The sequence below is a fragment of the Microtus oregoni genome, unplaced genomic scaffold (genome assembly GCF_018167655.1).
Source record: "Microtus oregoni isolate MIOR12 unplaced genomic scaffold, Mior012 000012F_ref0000307, whole genome shotgun sequence".
In the NCBI taxonomy this organism is placed as follows: Eukaryota; Metazoa; Chordata; class Mammalia; order Rodentia; family Cricetidae; genus Microtus; species Microtus oregoni.
Genome location: NW_024543071.1, coordinates 30,459,538 through 30,481,524, shown reverse-complemented (window position 1 = coordinate 30,481,524; position 21,987 = coordinate 30,459,538). Strand labels below are relative to the sequence as shown.

At 37.8% G+C, this 21,987-nt stretch overlaps 2 protein-coding genes across 5 annotated transcripts in view; one reads left to right on the top strand and one right to left on the bottom strand.

Moving 5' to 3' along the window:
* Ermp1 (endoplasmic reticulum metallopeptidase 1) overlaps window positions 1-21,987 on the bottom strand; it is a 78,681-nt gene that overhangs the window by 18,875 nt on the left and 37,819 nt on the right. The window contains exon 16 of one of the 2 annotated variants that reach the window (XM_041661237.1): window positions 9,606-9,696. The exons of the other annotated variant lie outside the window; for it this stretch is intronic. Coding sequence (XP_041517171.1) covers window positions 9,685-9,696 — 12 coding nt within the window. The 3' untranslated portion in view covers window positions 9,606-9,684. Of the gene's footprint in view, window positions 1-9,605; window positions 9,697-21,987 lie in introns of those variants that run through there. 2 annotated transcript variants of the gene reach the window in all.
* Ric1 (RIC1 homolog, RAB6A GEF complex partner 1) overlaps window positions 1-21,987 on the top strand; it is a 94,317-nt gene that overhangs the window by 69,508 nt on the left and 2,822 nt on the right. For 2 of the 3 annotated variants that reach the window (XM_041661231.1, XM_041661233.1), the window contains 13 exons: window positions 4,382-4,420; window positions 4,712-4,822; window positions 5,965-6,054; window positions 6,765-6,925; window positions 7,880-8,018; window positions 12,768-12,896; window positions 13,333-14,061; window positions 16,074-16,232; window positions 16,317-16,453; window positions 17,938-18,224; window positions 18,954-19,145; window positions 20,532-20,709; window positions 20,857-21,045. In XM_041661231.1, coding sequence (XP_041517165.1) covers window positions 4,382-4,420; window positions 4,712-4,822; window positions 5,965-6,054; window positions 6,765-6,925; window positions 7,880-8,018; window positions 12,768-12,896; window positions 13,333-14,061; window positions 16,074-16,232; window positions 16,317-16,453; window positions 17,938-18,224; window positions 18,954-19,145; window positions 20,532-20,709; window positions 20,857-21,045 — 2,540 coding nt within the window. The remainder of the gene's footprint in view (window positions 1-4,381; window positions 4,421-4,711; window positions 4,823-5,964; window positions 6,055-6,764; window positions 6,926-7,879; window positions 8,019-12,767; window positions 12,897-13,332; window positions 14,062-16,073; window positions 16,233-16,316; window positions 16,454-17,937; window positions 18,225-18,953; window positions 19,146-20,531; window positions 20,710-20,856; window positions 21,046-21,987) is intronic. The other variant, XM_041661232.1, reaches the window with a different exon arrangement.

Below are 21,987 nucleotides of genomic sequence, written 5' to 3'. Positions count from 1 at the left end.
TCTGATTTTTATGCCAGTTAAGATTAATTTGGTACATTGAGTAAACTGAAATTTCTTGAAAGAAATTTGTATGCATACTTTCAAAGTCCTAAACATTTTCTTTCTTCTTTTCATACTAAAACGTATCAGAGCCTATTCTTGGATTCGTTTCTTGTAGTCAGTTTATTTTTTGGTTTTTATTTTTCCTTTTCTTTCCTTTTGCAATAGGATCTTGCTGTGTAGTTGGTCTGGAATTCACGATTCTCTTGTCTCGGCCTCCCGAATGCTGGGACCATCCACATACACCACCACACTAGCTTCTTTTAATCAATCTCTATTTCCATAATTCTTTACCTCTTCTCTGCTTATATCTTACTAGTTTTCTTCAGCTCTCATGTTATTTTCAGTTGATTTTGAATGAAGATAATTAAAAGACAGAAAAATGATCACTCTATGAAGGGTTAAAGGAGGAATAGTTCCAACAGTTGACTTATAGTGTGCACTAAAAGAAAATGTATTTAACATACATAAATAAACTCATGGAATCAAACAATGTACATACCATTTTATAATTAGTAACAATTTTTAAATATAAAACTGCATCAACTACTTCCTTGACTAAATTTTTCCACTGCTCCCTTCTCTCCTATAGCCATTTCTCTGCTATTTTCATTTCCCCATACTTTGAACTATTCATTCTACACTGACCTAGCATCAATGCCAGTTCTGCCTAGCCAGGTCTGTGTTACCAGAGAGCCAAGTAGAGCAGAGGATCAAAGAAGGTAGGTCTGGAACTAAAAAATCCATCAGGCAATAACAAAATTGAATTTCCTTCCAGCTCAAAAATTCAGTGATTCTTAGCATCCATGAAGCATTCTACTGAGTAAGCACATAGTGCTGACTCCAGAACTGCGGGCAGCAGCAGGATCCTTGGCCTCTGATTGCCAGCTCAGCTCATGTCTGCAGACAAGCTTTCCAAGTGTGGATTTACCTAGGCCTCTTCATTTCCTCATTCATTCTGTTCTTTTAGCTTTGAATAAAGATAATATAGTTTTGGTAAAATATTTGTTAAATGATTAATTTATTTACCATAAGGGTAAACAAGTAGTTCACAAAACAAGAATGGTAAAAATGCTAAAACTTTATTCCTTATAAACTCTGATGAGGAAATGAGGGAAAAACAACAACAACAAAAACCTTTTAAAAACTAATATAAATAAAAATGTCACAGTTGTGCTCCCAAGACATTTTAGAATTTCAATTTTAAATTTCATAGAATTTTTAGAGCTGGAGGTATTTTAGAGGTCATATAGCCCGATTGGATCTGTACATGAGGAAACCAAAGCTCAGGAAGTTATTAACATGACTCACCGAGCATCACACAAAGGAGTACTGGTCAACCTGGCCTTTTGAAACAGCCTACATTAAAGTCTAAAAAAAATCTAATGTGCTTTAAAAAGCTAGGTACTGAATGTTGAATCATATAATTACCATTGTCCTTATACTGAAACTTATAATTTGCCTTTGTGGCCTTTTTTTTTTTTTTTTTTTTTTAATTAGAGTTGCCTTGCTCTTTGCCTGCTAACACTGGAGCCTGGCAGTTGAATGCAGAGTGACAGTGATCTTTCTGGGTAGTGTTTATATAGTGCTAATGCTTTGCCTTCTAAGCTTCTTAGCCACCCATGTGGACTCCTTGGAGAAACTAGGGGCATGGTTTCATTCCCCTTCCCACTTATCCTCTCTTGTAGGATAAGAACACATTCTCCGTTAAAGTTGATTTGTTTGTATGATTTCTACTTTGTGTGTTTACTATATAATTTAGAGTTCATCAAATAAGCTCCAGCTGATTCTGTGCTTTCTGTTCATTGTCTGGAATACTAAACTATTTTTATTTTTGTTTTGTTCAAGTCTTCTGTTTTGTACAACTTAACTTCCAGATTAGAAGGTTCTCTAACCAAACCAAATGCATACACACGTTAGAAGCAAAGGTAATAGCTGACAGAATAGACAGTGCCTTTTTCGATGTATTTTTTTTTTAATTTAGTTTTCTAAGTTACAAATTTATAAAGTACTGGAACACAATGTGAAATTAAAAAGCAAAAGCCTTTTAGTTGTGGCTCTGTTCCTTCTAATGTTGAGTGTTTTGTATAATGTAAACTTTGGTCTCTAAGGTCTTTATTAGTGTTCTAAGGATATTGATTTTATATTTAACATGGCTGTAACTATTTTGAAAGATTATCTGTCACAAAATGTGGGAAGTAAATATCAGGCACTTCATTGAGAGGTCGGTAGGTAGTGAATTATAAAGGCTATTTTGTGTATAAGTGATTTGCTCACATTCACCTAGTTTTATCAGGTGTGGAAGATGTGGGTTTGGGCGAAGATCTAATTGAATCTTTTAGTTTCACTAATTAGACAAAACTAGTCTAGGCTGAAGACAGAGTTTAGCAGGATAAAAGGAAAGCAGTTAGTTTCCATTTAGGAGAGACTGGAAAACCCTGTGATAAGAATAATGAGATACTCCGATCTGTACTTTAGCACCATCTCCCAGTGATGTGGCATGACTCCTGTGCCCTAGCTTTATGACTCAAGTGTGTTTAATATTATTAGCTGCCTATTCTGTCCACTGTTTCTATACACAGCATTAAGTGTACAAGACAAAGTTCACATGGCACATAGATCAAACAAGGTGACACCAGGAAAAAAATGTATACTTTGTTCTAGTCATAAAATATTCAGACAAAATTAAAAAGCCTATTAATTTCAACTTATATTTGAGTTATGAAAATACATCATTTGTAATTTGTAGTATGTCATAGACTTTTGAAATTTAAAAGAATAGATTTTTTTGTAGAGATATGCATTAGAATGTGATAATCTGATAAGTTTTTACTGAGCCTTTATGCTGGAATCACTTTTGCAGTGATGTGCTAGCTGACATATCACATGTCATAGGAATTAGTGAAAAAAAAATCGAAGTTTGGAGAGTGTAGGTTTCTTTGAATTTTAGTTATTTTACCCAGTGTCATTGGTAATGAGCTGCTTTCTCTGGTACACCTGTTACATTCTTGTGTGAGTTTGAAATCTATGAATTTAGTTGTATTTTTAGGTTGATGTCCTGGGTCACTGCATTCTAGTGCTTTATGAGTTAACAATCTGGAGTGAAGCAGTGCTCTGGGGAGACGGCTGTTGCTTGATTCTCTTATCTTTACTCAGTCTTAAGGATTTGGTTATTTGTGACTTTCTGATTTGGATTTGTTTTTCAATATGTATCCAGTTTCTTGAGTCAAATTAAAATAAATTTCAATAAATTGAAGCTTTTCTTATTCCAGGAACAGAAGACTCTTGCGTTGTTCAGTTTTTCTGTTAATTTACACTCCACTTCTCCAGCTGCTCAGGAAAGCTAATTCGTAGGTTAGGAGAGACAGAAGAGTCTGTAGAGTTAAACTTACTCCACCTTAATAACCCACAAAATTTTCTCTAAGTTTGAAAGTTTCACGGCACTGATAAAATGACACCATAAATGAAGGTAAAGCTAGATATCGTGGAAAACTGTATTTACCACTGATGCTTGAGAAGACTTAATATCTGAATTATATAAAGGTTCTTGTGGATCGATAAGGTTGAACAGCCTAAGAGATAAATAAATAGTAACTTAAGCATGTCCATACAGGCTTGTAGATGCATCTTAAGAAGCAGGATAAAAAAAATAGGTAGGGGGTCTGGAGAGATGGCTCAGTGGTTAAGAGCATTGCCTGCTCTTCTAAAGGTCCTGAGTTCAATTCCCAGCAACCACATGGGGGCTCACAACCATCTGTAATGGGGTCTGGTGCCCTCTTCTGGCCTGCAGGCATACACACAGACAGAATGTTGTATACATAATAAATAAATATAAAAAGAAAATAGGTAAGATAAAAATAAGCCAGTTGCCATTCTCAAGCAGCAGATTTTTGTTTGTTCTTACATTGACTGGTTTTATATGCATTGCTTTTTTAATCACCACAGTATAAAAGTAATAAAGATTTCCAGTAAAAAACAAAACCCTTGGCTCAAGCTGTCGTTGATCTGGGGGTGGTCTGCATGGGCAGACAGAAACTATTGCCTGCAGTTTGGCTGCCATCACACACGCTTGTTGTCAGTTTGTATTGAGTTTAATATCAGAAACAAGCAGCGCTGTGGTGGAGGGAGGAAGTGTGGTCTAAAAGCTTGAAATTATTAAGATAGAACATGTGAAATATAGGTTCATAAACAAATGCTCAATTCAAAGAGCTCTGCTACTAAAGCCACTACTTAACACCTTAAACATTATGCAAGAAGCCGAATTTCATGCTGTGCTAAGTTAATGCTGTCAGTTGAAGTATATTTCCTAAGTCTCACCAGACTGATATGTTATTTTCTCTAGATTTCCAGCACCTATCTAGAAAGCAATTGGCCTATACGGGTGAGTTGTTATTTTGTTGGTGTTGTAGTAGCCATTCTGGGAGTTGAGCCCTTGTGGATTTCTAAGAGGGAAATTTTAGTGCTTGATCTGCTGTGTACTGCTAGTGGATTGCCTCTACACTTTGTCAAATATAGGTATCGATACTTGAGTTTTTAACTTAGCATTTTATATTTAAATCACTGAGCAAACATTTATTAGTACTTTCTTTGTCTTACATTTTATTAAGTACTTTTTGTACCTAGTAAAGTATATATATTTGTAGGAAAGAGGTTTTAATTTTTTTTTAAACAGTTTTCAGCTATTGATAAACTCGGACAGAACATCGCCGTGGCTGGCAAGTTTGGGTTTGCACATTACTCTTTACTCACCAAAAAATGGAAACTTTTTGGAAACATTACTCAGGTTAGTCTTGTTTTTTTGTTAAAAAAAAATCTAAAAATACATTTCAAGATACAGAGCCTAAAAAAGAATAACAGATCAGCTGTAAAGCACAGAGAAGTGGGGAGAGACATGACATTTGATTATTGCCAATAAGTCAGTTTTGATAAAATAGGTGATAATTTGAGATTGAGTTCAGTTGAGATTGTTGGCTTTTCTTTTTTTGACAAATGCTGGGAGATGATTTAGCCATTGTGTTTTCTATATGAGCAAGGGACTCTCAGTTCAAATCCCCACAGGTCATTTAGGTCATGAGCGGAAATGGCAAGTTACCTGCAATGCCATCCTTGGGAGAGAGACATAAGGGATCCCTGAATCAAACAGCCTGGAAAAACCAGTCCTACAAGCCAGCTCTGGCTTTGGTTGAGAGATGCTGCCTTAAAGAATAAAGGTAGAAGAGCCATCAAAGAGGATTTCAGACATCAAACCCTGGTCCATATGCACACACACCCCAACACCCACACCTATACACATGTGCCTACATAACACTTGGGAGGCACATAGACATGAAAAGAAGAAAAAAAGATTAGTAACAATAATTGTTTAGATTAGGGTTTAATATTATCTTTAAGATTGAGTTATCAGATGTGGTGAAACTAAATGTCTACAAAGTTAGAGATCATTCTCTGTGTGATATGTGCATTGGTATGACAGGTGGCATGGAAGGTCAGAGGGATAATGAGTTAGATATTATGAGAGTCAAATGGGAAGAAATGAGGAAAAATAAAGTAGGTGTCTTTTGTGTCCCAAGTACTTTAAAGTGCTTTTATTATCAATCCAGTTATGACACTAGTACTACCATTTGCTAAAAGATTAGGATTCAGGCACTCATCTGATGAAGAATAAAGTCGGAAGTTAAATCAAGTTGTTTTAGATGCAGGATTAATGATGCTATCTGGTATTGAGATACTGTGAATGACACAGGTATTTCTTTGTAGGAATGTTTGTTTTTTAAAGATAGAACATGGTGCATTATTAATAATGTAGAAATAAATTTAGGCAAGAGAGAATGAGTCAGAAATAATCTGAGCTTTCTAAGAGTATTTTGTTACTTTATTGAAATTTTGGGTAACATAATTAAATACATCTTAAAATTTTCTTTTAAGGAGCAAAATATGATTGTGACTGGTGGCTTAGCCTGGTGGAATGACTTTATGGTCCTTGCATGTTATAACTTAAGTGACCGTCAAGAAGAGGTAACTTATTTTTTTCTCCTCAGAAATAATAGATTTTTAATTTTGGAGCTAAGCAGGATTTAATTTCAGGTAGACAATAATCCATTAAAACCTGGACAGCATTTTATTCCAATAATTTATCATATTTTAATAGTGGAATTACTGTATTACTGTTTTAAGTTATTTATGTTTTTTTAAGGTAACAATTTGAATTTATAAGATAACCTTTTATATCATAGCATCCAAAGGCTGAGACAGAAGGATTATGAGCTCAAGTCTATTCTGAGATAAATATCCTATCTCAAAAAATAAATAAACCTAAAAAGGATAACCTTTTAGCAAGTAGGTAATCTATAAAGATTGGTAATAAAACATTATAAAAGCAAAAAATATATAAGAATGACTGTTCTTAAGAAGAACTTAATTAATTTATATGGTTTTGAGGAAATGATATTCTCTAGTCAGGCTTGAGTACACAGATCTGAAACATGCTTTCATAATATTACATTTACTCTTGATCACATTATCTTTGGTTATTTATAAAGAATTAGCTAGCCAAAATAAAACATTATTCATTTTTTGCCAAGTCATTAGTAATTCTTTTAACTTCTATTACTTTAAAGTGAGTTGGCGTTGAGGGGTGATCTGTAGATGAAAATATGACTGATACCACACATTCTTGGTAACTATTGTTACATATATATGTCTGTCTATAACTCCCCCTCCTCCAGCTCAGAATCTACCTGCGAACATCAAATCTGGACAATGCCTTTGCTCATGTCACCAAAGCACCAGTGGAAACATTACTGCTTAGTGTCTTCCGAGACATGGTGGTAGTGTTTAGAGCAGACTGTTCAATATGCCTTTACAGTATTGAAAAAAAATTCGATGGGTAAGTTTTATCATGACATGAGTCACTTTTGTTCCTGTTTATGTTTCCTCTATTGTGTTTTCTAAAAACCTTTCTCCATCCTCCTATGTTGTTTCATTGTAAAGAGTTTTGGTTGTATTTATGTAGAGAGTGAAGAAAAAAGTACCTGTACTAAATGCTTGAGCTTGTCTTCCTGTGTTATTGGCCAGGGTTGGGGTGGGCATATACTTTGAGCTGAGATAAATCTTAGATACGTTTTTCCCAATTTATTAGTAATTAGTATAGTAATAACTATTCTTCTTTTCAGACACTTGGAGAAAGTTAAGGAAACATCCTTAGAAAGCCGTAGATGTTGTTGTCTGCAGCACCAAAGCTGAAATCCTGCTTTATTTCCTGTAGTCTGATATTAAGTCAGCATACAGCATGGAGGCCAGACCTCTTGGGTTTTGGGTTTTTTTTTTGTTTGTTTGGTTGGTTGGTTTTTTTTTTTTTGGTGTTTTGTTTTGTTTTGTTCTTAGAAGTATACTTGTTTAATAAGGACATGAATCATGTATTTGCTGAAGTACTGTGATAGATTAGTAATGCAAAGATAAAAAACTAAGACATTACTATTTCAGTAGTTAAACTTCTGTCATTTCACAACCAAATAGTTGTCCCTGTTCCCCCCAACCGCAACTCCCAAGGTATTTCTATTCATATAATTTCCCTGCTGTTGGTTTTCAGGACTCTATTTGTGTTGTAGTTTTGTTTTTCCTGCTTTCCAGTGCTTTACTGCCTTTTTTGTCTTATTCCTGTATATGTTCCTTGGCTCTCTCAACTTTAATAATCCTGGCGGAAGAATATTTAGGGAAGAGAGGACAATAGGGAGAAGACATTTGGGTCTGCTGTAGACATAAAGTATGTGTGTGTGTAGCAGCTGAAAGGAGGAAAAAAGTATATGAACATTGTTGAACTATGAACTTTCTTTTTTTCCAGCTCGAATACCTCGGCTAGTGTTGAGGTTCTTCAGGAGGTTTCAATGTCACGGTACATTCCTCACCCTTTCCTGGTAGTGTCTGTCACACTGACGTCAGTGAGTACAGAGAACGGAATCACCTTGAAAATGCCACAGCAGGTACCAGTGCGTTTCGGTCTTCAGTGTTAGGTCTGTTTATTTGTTCAGCAGATTCATGGTCAGTGTCTACACTTCGGTCTTCAGTGTTAGGGTCTGTTTATTTGTTCAGCAGATTCATGGTCAGTGTCTACAATGTACCTTGCATGAAGATGCTGAGTCTTAGTGGCAAGCCAAACAGACCAGTTTCTGGTCAACATTAAACAAGTAATTACACATATATGAACTACTCTGAAGTAGTAGAAATATACTAGAAATCTGATATAATCAATCTGTATAATCAGTCGGAGGGGTTTTACAGTGTCAGTGGCTTGAGCACAGGAAGGGAAGGGGAGATGGAAAGAAGTAAAATGAATTTTGGATGTGGAGAACTCATTGCTTTTATGAGGGAGACAAAATAGATCCCATAGTTGGTGGGTGTAGGAACCAGGTATACAGTGGTGCTGCCAACACCTAGGGTGCAATCATTAACTATTCCAGGACTACTTCTGCTACCGCAGCAGTTTCACCTGTTATCAAAGGGAAATTCTTTTTATTTTTTTCAATGATTTATTTAACTTTATATGCATTGATGTGAAGGTGTCAGTTCCCCGGTTGTGAACTGCCTATGGGTGCTGGGAATTGAATCCAGGTCCTCTGGAAGACCAGCCAGTACTCCTAACCCCTGAACCATCTCTCCAGCCCTGGAAAATTCTTAATATGTAGATTTGTCATCTCTTATCTACTCAATCCATCTTTTTCTTCTAACTTAGGTTCTTCTAACATTAAACTTTAGCATTCTCATAAAATTATGGAGAGTTTAGCTGCTGTATTAGAGAGCCTCTTTCCACTGTAGTTAAAATTGTTATCAGCCATTATAAGAATTCTCATTGGGAATAGCCTACTTATTTCTCTATTATGTGGAATAACAAATAATAAAAACAACTGTCTACATGAGAACCTCTAAAATAGTTGCAAATCATTGTCATTCTCTTCTCTCCTTATACATCTCTATGAAACATTACATCTGCATGCCAATTAGTCTCACACCCATATCACCAACGATGTCATACTTATTCTTTATTAACTGTTCTGGTCTCCCTCTTGAACTTAATAAGTTGCTTTCTTCCTTACAACACAGCTGCCATTCCTTCTGTAAGCTCTATCATAGTAACCAGCTAGTCCTGTTTCACACAATTCCCACTAAGATTTTTGGAAAATGTAAGAATTAAAGAGACCATTTTATGTCTCAAGAAACTAACTGATTCAGCAGTGATCATTATTAGATGAAACTTTACCTCATACCCAAGCCTTAGACACCAATGTATCATTAAAAGTTGGGAAGAAACATGTTGTGTGCTTCCTAAAGCAGTACGATAGGAAGTTCATATGAAAACTTTTCACCAAAAACATTGAACCTAATTAAATTGTCTAGAATCATCTTCCAGTCTTAGAAATGATAGAGATAAAGAATTAGCAAAGTTATACCGCGCAGAAGAAGGCTATCAGTTCATATTAGCTGTAAATGAGCCACCCAGTGCAGTGTCAGCAAGCTGCATTTATTAAGAAAGTATGACTTTTGCCGTCTCGGGTTTTTTTTTTTTTTCTTTTCCTGTTGGGCTTATAGTTCTAGCAGATTTGAGTCTCTGGTGAAGTGAAGTTAAAAAGCCACTGAACAGCAGCTGAGAGCTCACATCTTGGTCTACAAGCAGGAGGGAGGGAGGGAGAGAGAGAGAGAGAGAGAGAGAGAATATGAATACTGGGAATGAATACCTTTTAATATCAGAATAGATAGCATAGTTTTTGCTTTAAAATACCTTAACAAATTTAGAAAGAAAAGACTTTGTGTTTTGTTTTGTTTTTTTAATGGTTTATTCAACTTTATTTTATGTGCATTGGTGTGAATGTGTCAGATTCCCCTGCAAATGGATCTTCAGACAGTTGTGAGCTGCCATGTGGGTGCTGGGAATTGAACCCGGGTCCTCTGGAAGAGCAGTCAGTGCCCTTAACCACTGAGCCATATCTCCAGCCCCAGTAAAAGACTTTGTATAAGCCAGATATAGTGGTGATCAAGTGTCATTAGTAAGGGGTACAACAATTTAAGAGGACTTCACAAAGAAATGTTTATCTTAGTAAAGAGCAAATTAAAAAGTTGAAATGTAAAAAGAGTTAGCCTGAGGTCACAGCACAAAAACAAGTCTTGCTTTATTAATCCCCATCTTTAAAAACAAATGATGAGACTGATTAGTAGTCAGGTGCCTCTCAGGAGAGTGTAAGGTCCCTGTTAAAACCACAAACTCCTGGATGGAGAGATGGCTCAGCTGGGCTCACAACCAAAAAACTCCATAGACTCCCATGCAGGATTGTCTGCTAGGAAGCTTCTAGGGCAAGAGGGTGTTTTGACCTTCCCACACTTAGAATTTTGAGCAGTTAGCTTGTGTTTTTCTGAGAACTCGTGAAGTTGCCTGTATTAATATAATCACTTGTAATAATGTCAATAAAAATATTAAAACTGTTTAGTAATAATAGCCACTTTTTGAAGAAAAGACACATATATTCTTCTAAAGAAGTATGTAAAAGATAGTGGTGAAATCTACTATCTTAAAATCAAATGAGGAAGTGCCAAGCAGTGGTGGCACACGCCTTTAATCCGAGCACTTCGGAGGCAGAGACAGATGTATCTCTGAGTTCGAAATCAGCCTGGTCAGCCTGGTCTATGGAGCGAGTTTCAGGACAGGCTCCAAAGCTACAGAGAAACCCTGTCTTGGGGAGAAAAAAAAAAAAAATGAGGAGCTAGATATATGGCTCAGTGGTAGAGCATTTACCTAGTGTGCACAAGGCCCGTTATGAAAGTTAGTCATATTATAGTAAATTCTAGTAAGTCCTTTCAAGGTCTTCAGAAATGTTTGTGGAGCTTATCCACATGTGAACGCCCAGTCAGCCACGGTGTCTTCATTTACGTGTGCATATTTGTTGTTCTTTTCCCTGTCACTTAACTATATTTATCTATTTTCTGAGGGTGTGGCCTTTATGGTTCCCAGAGAACTTTTAAATTCTGTTTTCAGTCTCCTTCCTGCATGTTAGTAGAAGAGTCTCATTTTTTATGATGGGCATCCAAGGCTTAACGTTGCCCCCTCCCCTTCTTGCACATTCTAGGCAAGTGTGAGGCTACATCTGCAGCTTGCCCATTCATATACAACCATGAACTTTAAGTATTATAAAACTAGATTTACATAGTGCAACTGACTCTTTGCCTTTGAGTCCTAAATGGACCTGACGGAGCCAGCAGGGATCAGCATCTGAGACAGCACACAGCAGCAGATTAGCCCTCTCTTCCCGGGTCCTCTTCAGCTTTCCAGCCTTAGTATCTTCAGGTCTGCTCAGCTGTCATACACTTTTCTATTTGGAAATCCCTTTTTTTTTTTTTTCTAGACAGGGTTTCTCCGTAGCTTTTTTGGTTCCTGTCCTGGAACTAGCTCTTATAGACCAGGCTGGCCTCGAACTCACAGAGATCCGCCTGCCTCTGCCTCCCGAGTGCTGGGATTAAAGGCGTGCGCCACCACCGCCCGGCTCTATTTGGAAATCTTATGTTCTTTCCAGCTTAGTGGGGGTGAGTGGGGGGAAAGAAATTCATTTGCCCTTCCCTGATTTTCCTCCTTGTTGATGTCCTCAACTTTACAAAAGAGATTTATTATTTGTTATTATGTGTTTCATGTGTGTGTGTGTGCATATGAGTGCAGGTGCTGGAGGAATTCAGAAGAGGGAACTGACTCCCCCGGAGCTGGATTTACAAGCCATTGAGAGCAGCCAGCGTGGTGCTGGGAATGGAACTCAGGTCCCCTGTAAGCAGGAAATATTCCTAGGCACTGAGGCTGTCACTCCAGCACCAACCTCAGTTTTTCCAATAACTCACTTAAATCTTGTGCCTTGAAGCCATCTTTGGTTCAGACATGTTTTTTCTATTTTTTTCTTTCATACCTACGTCAACAGTAAACTTTGATCACTATTTTAGGTAAGATAGTCTTCTCCTTTACAGGTAAAAATCCTTGATTTATCTGATAGTTGGTTTACAGCAGTGTTTCGCACTCTGCTGTGTCCTTGTCTAAGCAAGGTGGTGCAGTTTACAGTAATAACTGTAGGCTCTTTACTCTGGCATTTGATTGAACATTTTTTTATTTTTTATGGCAATAAAAAATGGCAGACTAGTTCCTTATTCCTGAAGTCAGTATACCAGTTCATCCTGACTAAAGAGGGTATTTTAGTGATGCTCATTTGAGAGGCGTGTGTGCTGGCTTATGCTCTGCTGCCCTTTTGCTTGACTTGCCACGTTTCCCTTGAAGATCTGTTGCCATTCAGCCAGGACACCCTTCTCAGTTTTCCCAGTGGATCTGCCCTAGCTCCATATTCACTTATATTTAATGCTTAAGTTAGAATACCAGCCCTTTTCCTGTTATGTGTCTTCCTGACCTTCCATGTCTCTCCATATCCTTTTAAACCTTCCCTAGTGATGCCAGCTAGATTACTGAAATAACCTCTAATTTTTTGTGAGATTCTGAAGTTCTCTTAGTTTTTCCAGAATAATTCAGTTCTGCGCTCATTGGTCATTAGCCAGGAAATTTATATTCCTACAGAGTCTAGCAGAGTGGCTGTACAGAGTGTAACCCCAGTAACTGCTGTTTGCTTGTTTAACCTTTACATTTTACTAGGTGGCGAGGAAATGCCAAGAACATGTCTAAACATTAGTATTGATGAGTTTCTCTTCTGAAATTTCAGGCTCGTGATGCAGAGAGCATAATGCTGAACCTTGCAGGACAGCTTATCATGATGCAGAGGGATAGGTCAGGCCCTCAAATCCGGGAAAAGGACAGTAACCCTAACCAAAGGAAACTCGTGAGTAAAAGTGTAAGGCATTTCCAGCCCTGTGAAGTTAGGAACTTAAGCTTTATGAGTAGAAGAATGTAAGGGCAGAGCAGTGTGTTGTAATTAGAAACTAAGAAAATATGTAAAATGTAAAATTCATCTTAAAACTGCGCTAAGAGATAAGTGAAGGGCAAGTCCTAAAATAAGAAAGTGTCTCACTTTCCAGAGGCCACTGCTTAGGTGCGTATTTGTAAATTTCATTAGAGATTGGTATTCAAGGGTTTTTAGAGTTCAATGCATATCCTTTGAAAGATTACTGCTGTTATTATCTCTAATTCTAAATAAATATCCCTACTTAAACAACAACAACAACAAAAAAACTAATTCTTAAAGTCTACAAAGCTAGTACCTATGAACTTAGAACCTACAAGTTTAATAGGAAATCCAAACCCAGCAATTCTTGTGTCTCTTCCTTCAGCTGCCATTTTGTCCTCCGGTTGTACTAGCCCAGTCCGTGGAAAATGTCTGGACTACCTGTCGAGCAAATAAGCAAAAACGTCACCTTCTGGAGGCCCTCTGGCTGAGCTGCGGTGGTGCAGGGATGAAAGTTTGGCTCCCCCTCTTTCCAAGGGATCACCGCAAGCCCCACTCTTTCTTGTCCCAGCGGATCATGCTGCCTTTCCACATCAACATTTACCCCCTGGCCGTGCTGTTTGAAGACGCATTGGTGCTTGGTGCTGTCAATGACACTTTACTCTACGATTCTTTGTATACACGGAACAGCGCTAGGGAGCAGCTGGAGGTGCTCTTCCCTTTCTGTGTTGTGGAGAGAACCTCTCAGATCTACCTCCATCATATCCTCCGTCAGCTTCTGGTCAGGAACCTTGGAGAGCAAGCACTGCTCCTGGCTCAGTCCTGTGCTGCATTACCTTACTTCCCGCACGTGCTGGAGCTCATGCTCCATGAAGTGCTGGAAGAAGAAGCTACCTCACGGGAGCCCATTCCCGACCCCCTGCTTCCCACCGTGGCGAAGTTTATCACCGAGTTCCCCCTTTTCCTTCAGACAGTCGTGCACTGTGCCAGGAAGACTGAATATGCTCTGTGGAATTACCTTTTTGCAGCAGTTGGAAACCCTAAGGACTTATTCGAGGAATGTTTGATGGCGCAGGATTTGGATACAGCTGCTTCTTACCTTATTATCTTACAGGTAATAGTTCTCCTTATAAGGGGAGAAGAAATAGTGATCTTAATTTTAGAGAGGAAGGCATGTCTTATGGTAGTGTTTATGAATTAATGGTCATATTTTCTCTACTGTGTATATATTTCATTTTGAAGAGCTGAAGCTTGCCAAATGACCACATTTCCTTATATGTTATAAAAGTAGCATTACAAAAGTATTATAGCTATTTTTCCCTAAATAGGCCTAAAACATATTGATTTCAAAATATAATTTTAAATAAGACTAAAGTATAAAGGGGTGTGTGTATGTGCGTACACTTACATCCAGGTATATACGTGCCTTGGTGTGCATGTGAAAGTCAAAGGAATCTCTAGTATTGACCCTTGCCTTCAGCCTTGTTTGAGACAGTGTGTTCATCTTTTCATTACTACATAAGCCAGGAGAGCTGGGTTCTGTGCTTCTGCAGAGTCTCCTCTCTCCTCCCCCCATATATTTGTAGGGGCTCCATGAGACTACAGAGGTATGTACTGCTGTGTAGGGCTTTTTGGTTTTTTTTGTTTTTTTGTTTTGTTTTGGGTTTTTTTTTTGTTTTGTTTTTAAAGATTTATTTATTTATTGTGTGTACAGCATTCTGCCTACATTCATGCTTGCAGGCCAGAAGAGGGCACCAGATCTCATTACAGACGGTTGTAAACCACCATATGGTTGCTGGGAATTGAACTCAGGACCTTTAGACAAGCAGGCAGTGCTTTTAACCACTGAGCCATCTCTCCAGCCCCTTTTTTGTTTTGTTTTGTTTTGTTTTTTAACATGGATTCTGAATTCATGTTGTCAGGTTTGCATAGTAAGAAATTTACCCACTAAACCGTCTTCTCAGCTGAAATTTTCTTATATTTAATATATATGATGTGCATGTTCCATTAGAAATACTACTTTAATGAAAGAAACATTAACAATAGGAAAAAAATGGTACTTTGGACATTAGTGCATTCATTACCCACAGTAATTGATTTTTTTTCCCCTTACAATGTTAAATTGCTGGAAGGATTCTGAATAACTAACACAGCATCCAGTCTTACCCTGCCTGTGGACAGCTGAGAAGGCTCAGAATTGCCACACTGATAACCTTTGTAACACATTTTTCTCAAAGTAATGAGACCCCCAAAATGTTTTATTATATATTTGGTAAAAAGCCTAGAAACTTTGTTACTACTGTAAATCTGATGGATTTCAAAGGCTACATTAAAGTTCTTTCATTTGTACAGAAAGCTAACCATAAAGCCAGTTTGAATCTCAAACTGAAGCAAATTTCTTACCATATCATTGCTTCATGACAACTAACTGAAACCGGAGGAGATACTCAAGGAGAGGCTAGTGGCCCCAGCTTATTTGGCTAGTTAGTCATAATGGAAGAAAACAGTAGCATCATAAAGAAAGTCAGTGTAGCTGTGTTTTCCTTTTGCTGACCCTTGTTCTTCCCAGCCCTCCCACAGACTGCCTGGGTTGCTGGGGTTGCTGGGAAAGAGGCCAGGCAGCTTTCAGTGAGCACAGGCAGGGTGCTAGGTTGTGCCGGAAGTGCTGGGAATGTTCAGTTTGTGGTAGTGCTGCCTGGTCCTGCTTGAGGCAAGCATGTTTGGTGACAAAACACTATAGGAGAAAGGCCAAGTGTTTTGGAGTCAGGCAATACTAGATTTATCTTGCTTTTCTATTGACTTTAAACAATTTGGATAACTTTGTCTACTTACCCTGTAAAATGAGAATGATGTAACTTTTTACAAAGAGAAAGGCATGATGGGTGTGAGGTATGCATTGTTCCTCTAACATGTAACAGTGCAGTGAGTCCTAGTAGGAGCTATCTTGGCAGAGCCCTGCTTCGCTTTCCCCATTTGGTACTTTTAAATGCTCCTTTAATCTTACAATTAAATTGCCTCCAGCCAGTTAATTCCTTGGGCTGAGGGAAGTGTCAAGAAAAGAATTGCTCTATCTTCCAAATTGTATCATATAAATCGATTGTTGTCTTCCTTGGTGGTTTTTTGTAGAACATGGAAGTCCCTGCAGTAAGCAGGCAGCATGCCACCCTTCTGTTCAACACAGCACTGGAGCAAGGCAAATGGGACTTGTGTCGACACATGATTCGATTTCTGAAAGCCATTGGTTCTGGAGAATCTGAGACACCTCCATCCACACCTACGGCTCAGGTTAGTTGTAGAATTGTACAGCTTCTCTAGGACATCCAACTACGTGGCATTTTTGGCTAAAACTACTGCCTGCTATAACTACAGGAGCCCAGTTCAAGTGGTGGATTTGAGTTCTTCAGGAATCGGAGCATCAGTTTATCCCAGTCAGCTGAAAATGTCCCTCCTGGTAAATTCAGCTTACAGAAAACACTAAGTATGCCATCTGGTCCTTCAGGAAAAAGGTAAAGGAATAAAGAGCAATTGCTGTTTCCAGAACATCTGTCACATTGCATTTCAAGGCATTTATATAATTAAGTCTTAAGAAAATACTTAATTCAGTTGCAAATCTTTTTCATTTGCAAAAGACTTAGAGACCGCTTCTTTTTTTCTTTCTCTTTCCTGTTAAGTTCATTCCTGTGCTCTGTGTAAGTATTATGCCATTGTACTAAGGTAGATCTAGATGTACTTGTTCTAAATGTAATTAACATAGATTATACTTCTGATGACAGAGAACCAGAACAAAACATTAGGTAGTGGGAGAACTGAAGGCCTGGTGCCTTCTGAAAACTAAAGACTACATCTTTCAGTTGCATGGAAAATGGTCTCTAGCGGTGTGGCTGTGGTCTGGGATTTCCTCTGGCTCATGAAGTCCTTGCATTGCTTCTGTGTTCCTTGTTCTTGGCCCCTACGACTTTCCTTTCCTAGTTGTTTCTTATGTTATTTGTATTTTTATTGCAATTCTGGGCACATATCAAGAGTTTACATATTTGATGGTATTTTACTTTTTATTCTGCCACTAGTCTTTAAAACTTCTCCCCCAATACAAACATATTGTAAAACACAGCCATGGAGAGGAGTATCAACAGTTGCCAGACACACATTCAACTTAAAAATTTGGGTTAATACCTTACCAAGAGTTCAAATGTCAGGCACTATTCTAGGTCTGTTTGCATATTTAGGTCTTAATCCTTAAAACTAAGCAGGATTGTTACTCAATGTGCAGGTGAAAAAATAGAGGCTCAAAAAAATAATTGATGTTTACACGACTAAAGGAAAGCCAAGTGAGAACTACACATGAGGAGTTCTGCTCCCAATGCCGTCTCTTTACTCCTCCATGCCCTGCTTCTCACTTCCAGCCCACTACTCAGTTACCATATCATTATTAACTTAGAAGTTTTGTTTTCTTATCTATACAACTCAGAGAGGTTTTCTTTTACGTTTTCCCCTCTTTTTCATTAATATTTTTAACAAGTGCAATATTTGTTTGCTCTTCTTCTTCCCCTCCAATTATACACCACCTCTTCCTGGTCTGGCTTTTGTTTGTCTCCTATTTATTCTTATTTCATATATTCAATTCCACAGATTGGTCTTAAGAAGTAACTTTGTGCCTGGCATGGTGGTGTACACCTTTAGTCCTAATACTTGGGAGGCAGAGACAGGATGATATCCATGAGTTCAAGGCTAGCCTGGTATAGTGAATTCTGAGACTATATAGAAAGAGCCTGACTCAAAATTAAAAACAAACAAAAAAGGTGACTCTGTCTGTGCCTTGTGTTTAACAGGTTGTGGTGGTATGATATAGGGAATCCCTGAAGCTTTTTCTTCCTGTTCAGTCACAATTAGATATTGAATCTCTTGCTTCCTTTTCAACTTTATCTAATGCTACGTGAAAGTGTGTGGAGTTCTTCAGTTAAGCTGTTCTTTAGCTTCCTTCTGTTTCTTCCAGATGGAGCAGAGACAGTGACTGTGCTGAGAACATGTATATTGACATGATGCTGTGGAGACATGCTCGGCGACTCTTAGAAGATGTGCGCTTAAAGGACCTCGGTTGCTTTGCAGCCCAGCTAGGCTTTGAACTAATCAGTTGGCTTTGCAAAGAACGTACTCGAGCTGCCCGTGTAGACAACTTTGTAGTAGCATTGAAGAGACTTCACAAGGATTTCCTGTGGCCACTTCCCATTATCCCAGCCTCTTCTCTCAGTTCCCCTTTCAAAAATGGAAAGTGCCGAACAGGTAATGTGGACTGCTGACAGTGTTCAAAAGTTGTGTTTTATTTTAGATACTTAGACATGTAGTCGTTCAAGGAACTCTTTTCTTTCCAAATTTAAAAGCAAATAAAAGCCAATTTTTTTTTTGTACATTTGCTGGAACATCCACCATCTGGCCAAAGATATATATCAGGTAGAAACTATTATCTCTTAAGTCCTTTGGGCTTGAAGTTTAACGCAAATCTAACCATTACTAAACTATGAGCAGGTTGAGAATTGAATGTAGAAGTTCCTGTATTTACCTTATTGTAGCAAGGAATCTAGAATGAGTCAGCCATGACTCTCAAATAAGCTCAGCTATGATTACGTAACAGAGCACATCCCAGGTGATGATAAATTGTCTTTGACACGTGCCATTTTCTGAACTCGGAGAGGAAAATGTTTGAGTAAAAAAAAAAAAAAAGTTTATAAATTCAGATATTTTTCCAATTATTTAAACAATACCCTTTCATCATGGTGTTTGGAAACTTTGGGTTATCTTAAGAAACAAAGCAAGTCACTTAGATCAAGACAGTAAGTGGTCTAGGTACAATAAGAAACATACAGTGCCTCAGAGATAGTCTCTTCCATAATTTCACATCCCTAGTTTTGAATAAATGATATCATATATGATGGTGATTGGCTTTGAACTGATCGTTTTGGCAATGACAATACACTTTTTTTTTTTTTTTTTGCTTCTGGACTTAACATGCAGTGGGAGAGCAGCTTTTAAAGTCTCAGTCAGCTGACCCTTTCATAACCCCTGAAATGGATGCTGGCATCTCTAACATTCAACGAAGTCAGAGCTGGCTCAGCAACATCGGCCCCACCCATCGGGACACAGACATAGCCTCATCCTCTGGACCACAAATGCAAGATGCTTTCCTGTCACCATTATCTAATAAAGGTATTTATCTAATAAAGGAACAAGCTGTAGCTCTTCTTGAGTTTTGTTTGGGAAAAGATCGTGTGCCATAGCATTTCAAAGATACAGCATCATACTTCTGTCGGTGTCCCGAAGAACTAGCCATTAAACATCTGCCTGTATAGGTGGATGATGGCAAATTGACTTCAACAGTACTTTACCATATTTATCGTAGATGTATGGAATATAGGGCGGCTCTAAGTAAATCTTTGCAGTCAAGTTTTTTAACTTATATTTATTATGTATGTGTATCTGTCACGTGTGGGAGAATACACATGTAGAAGTCAGGACAACTTTGTGTAATTAGTTCTTCCATCTTTTTGTGAGTTTCTGAGACCAAACTATGGGTATCTGTCAGGCTAGTATCATCTGGTGGCAAGTGACTTTACTCTCTGAGCCATCTTGCTGACCCTTTGCTATTAATTTTGATAAGGAAATATTGTCTTTGGTTCCAGGTAATAAAGTATCATCATCATATAAGGAATTTTCCATTAAAAATGTACTTCCCATCACTGGTTTTTATTTCATTAATAACCTTTATGAAAAATTCTTTTTCATTTTTTATAATTTTCATTTTACCTCTTGGCTTTCAAAGTCTGAAATATTATGTGACCATTTTATAAAAATATTAAACATTATACCAATTTCTGCTATACAGTAATGGTTAAATACAAGCAGAAGAGATTTTGAAACAATTTGTGTTGATATGGGGTTATAAAATATAAAAGCTTCAGTAGCATTTGGGTTTATTTTTCTTTCTTTTGTAGAGGAGGGGATAGCCAATAGTTGGCATCTAATTGGGCCCTCCTAAATGCTAAGCAAGCATGCACCACTGAACTACACCTCAAGCCTGCCCATGTTTTTTATTATTATTATTATTATTATATTTTATTATTATTATTATTATTATATTTTTAAACTTGAGACAGGGTCTCACTAAGTTTTCCTGCTTCCCTTGCACTTAAGATCCTCCTGTCTCAGTCACCCGAGTAGTTGAAACTACACATACTCTCCAAGCCCAGATCAATTTTTTTCCTGATTTCTTCATGGCAGGTATTTACCTAGTATTGGCTACCATTTTGTCATCACTATTAGTGAAGCCTATGTCTTCTAACCGCTATTACTTTTAATTATAAAATTAGAATGTTTTCCCATTTTAAGGCATATAATTTCTTTTTATAGCCCTGCTAGTTCTTAAAATATATATATGTTGTTCATATAATGGCTGTTTTAGTAATAGACTGAACATTTTCAATTTGATATCTTGAGGAGAGATCAGTATTTTTGGAAATAACTAATATAATGAAAGGAAAATACTCATTTATGAAATGAAAAGCTCATTTATAACTTCTGAAATTTCCTCATCAGGTGATGAATGCAGCATTGGTTCAGCCACAGACTTGACTGAAAGCAGCTCCATGGTGGATGGAGACTGGACAGTAGTGGATGAAAACTTCTCCACACTCAGTTTGACTCAGTCCGAGTTGGAACACATCTCCATGGAGCTGGCAAGTAAAGGCCCTCATAAATCTCAAGTTCAGCTTCGGTGAGTTTCTCAGATTGTTGGAAACACCAAAAGCCTAGCCAGGTTTCTGTGTGCAGTAGACACTGGAGCTACTTTCTAAGTACTTACCGCCCTTTGTGTGTCAGCAGACCTCTCATACAAATCACTCTGTTGTTCTTTTATATATAGTTATTTGCTCCACATTTTCATGGAGGCAGGATGTCTGGATTGGTGTGTTGTCATTGGCCTGATTCTCAGAGAATCCTCAGTCGTCAGTCAGATTCTGAGTATTGCCCAGTCTTCAGAGATGGATGGAGAGATGCTCCAGAACATAAAAACAGGGCTGCATGCTGTGGAGCGATGGGCTGCTACTGACTGGTAAGTGCTGGCTTCCATACACTTGGTAATGCTTGATGAATAGGGACTTCACACTGCGAGTGTTACAGTGGTGAGGTGTTGGTAGCACATGCTGTAAGTCCCAGCACTTGGGAGGCAGAGGCAGGCAGATCTGAGTTTGAGGTAAACCTGGTCTAAATAGCAACTTTCAGGTACATGATACCCTATTCTGCTCCCCCCCCCCCCAATAAACTTATAACTCATTCATTTTGGAGGTTTTCATTTTTATATTTTAAAGTAATTTTCTCTAACCATTGTGTACTCAGCCACTCAAATGTGTACTGTTTACTGAATAGTTTATAGTTTTGGTTAGTTATAATGTGGAAGCATATGCTGACTTAAGATTGATGTCGTACAAGTGATCTAAGAATGAGACAAGCTTAGATTTGTAGTTCTGTGGTTAGAATATCATAACATAAAGACAAAGACAGGTTATGTAGTCTATATAAATTTCACCACTTCATGACAGCTACTAGCATTTCCAAATCAGAAGTAGTGGATGGTTAATTGAGAGGACTGTCCTTGTCAGTAGTCATGTATAGATTTGAAGCTGTTACTTCCCTTACTTACTTTTTCCCTACTTACCAAATGTATTTAAGTTAGATACTTTCCAGATGATCCCTTTGAATCTAAAATCTATTATTCCTTGTTTCTTATTGCAATACTATTTTGAAATAAATTTCTTAGCAGTGAGGGCAAGGACTGTTAAGACTCACCTTGAGCCAGGTACCTCTATTCTGAGAAGGATGCTCAAGAGTCTTATCTCCATCACCTGTTTTACTATACTAATGTCTGCTAGGAGTTTATCTAAAACATTTAACTAAGTTGTGCAAGTGTGTATGCCATTGTACTTGTGTACACAGTCAGCTGCAGGTGCCATTCACAGGAGCTATTCACCTTGTTTTTTGAGGTAGGGTCTCTTCA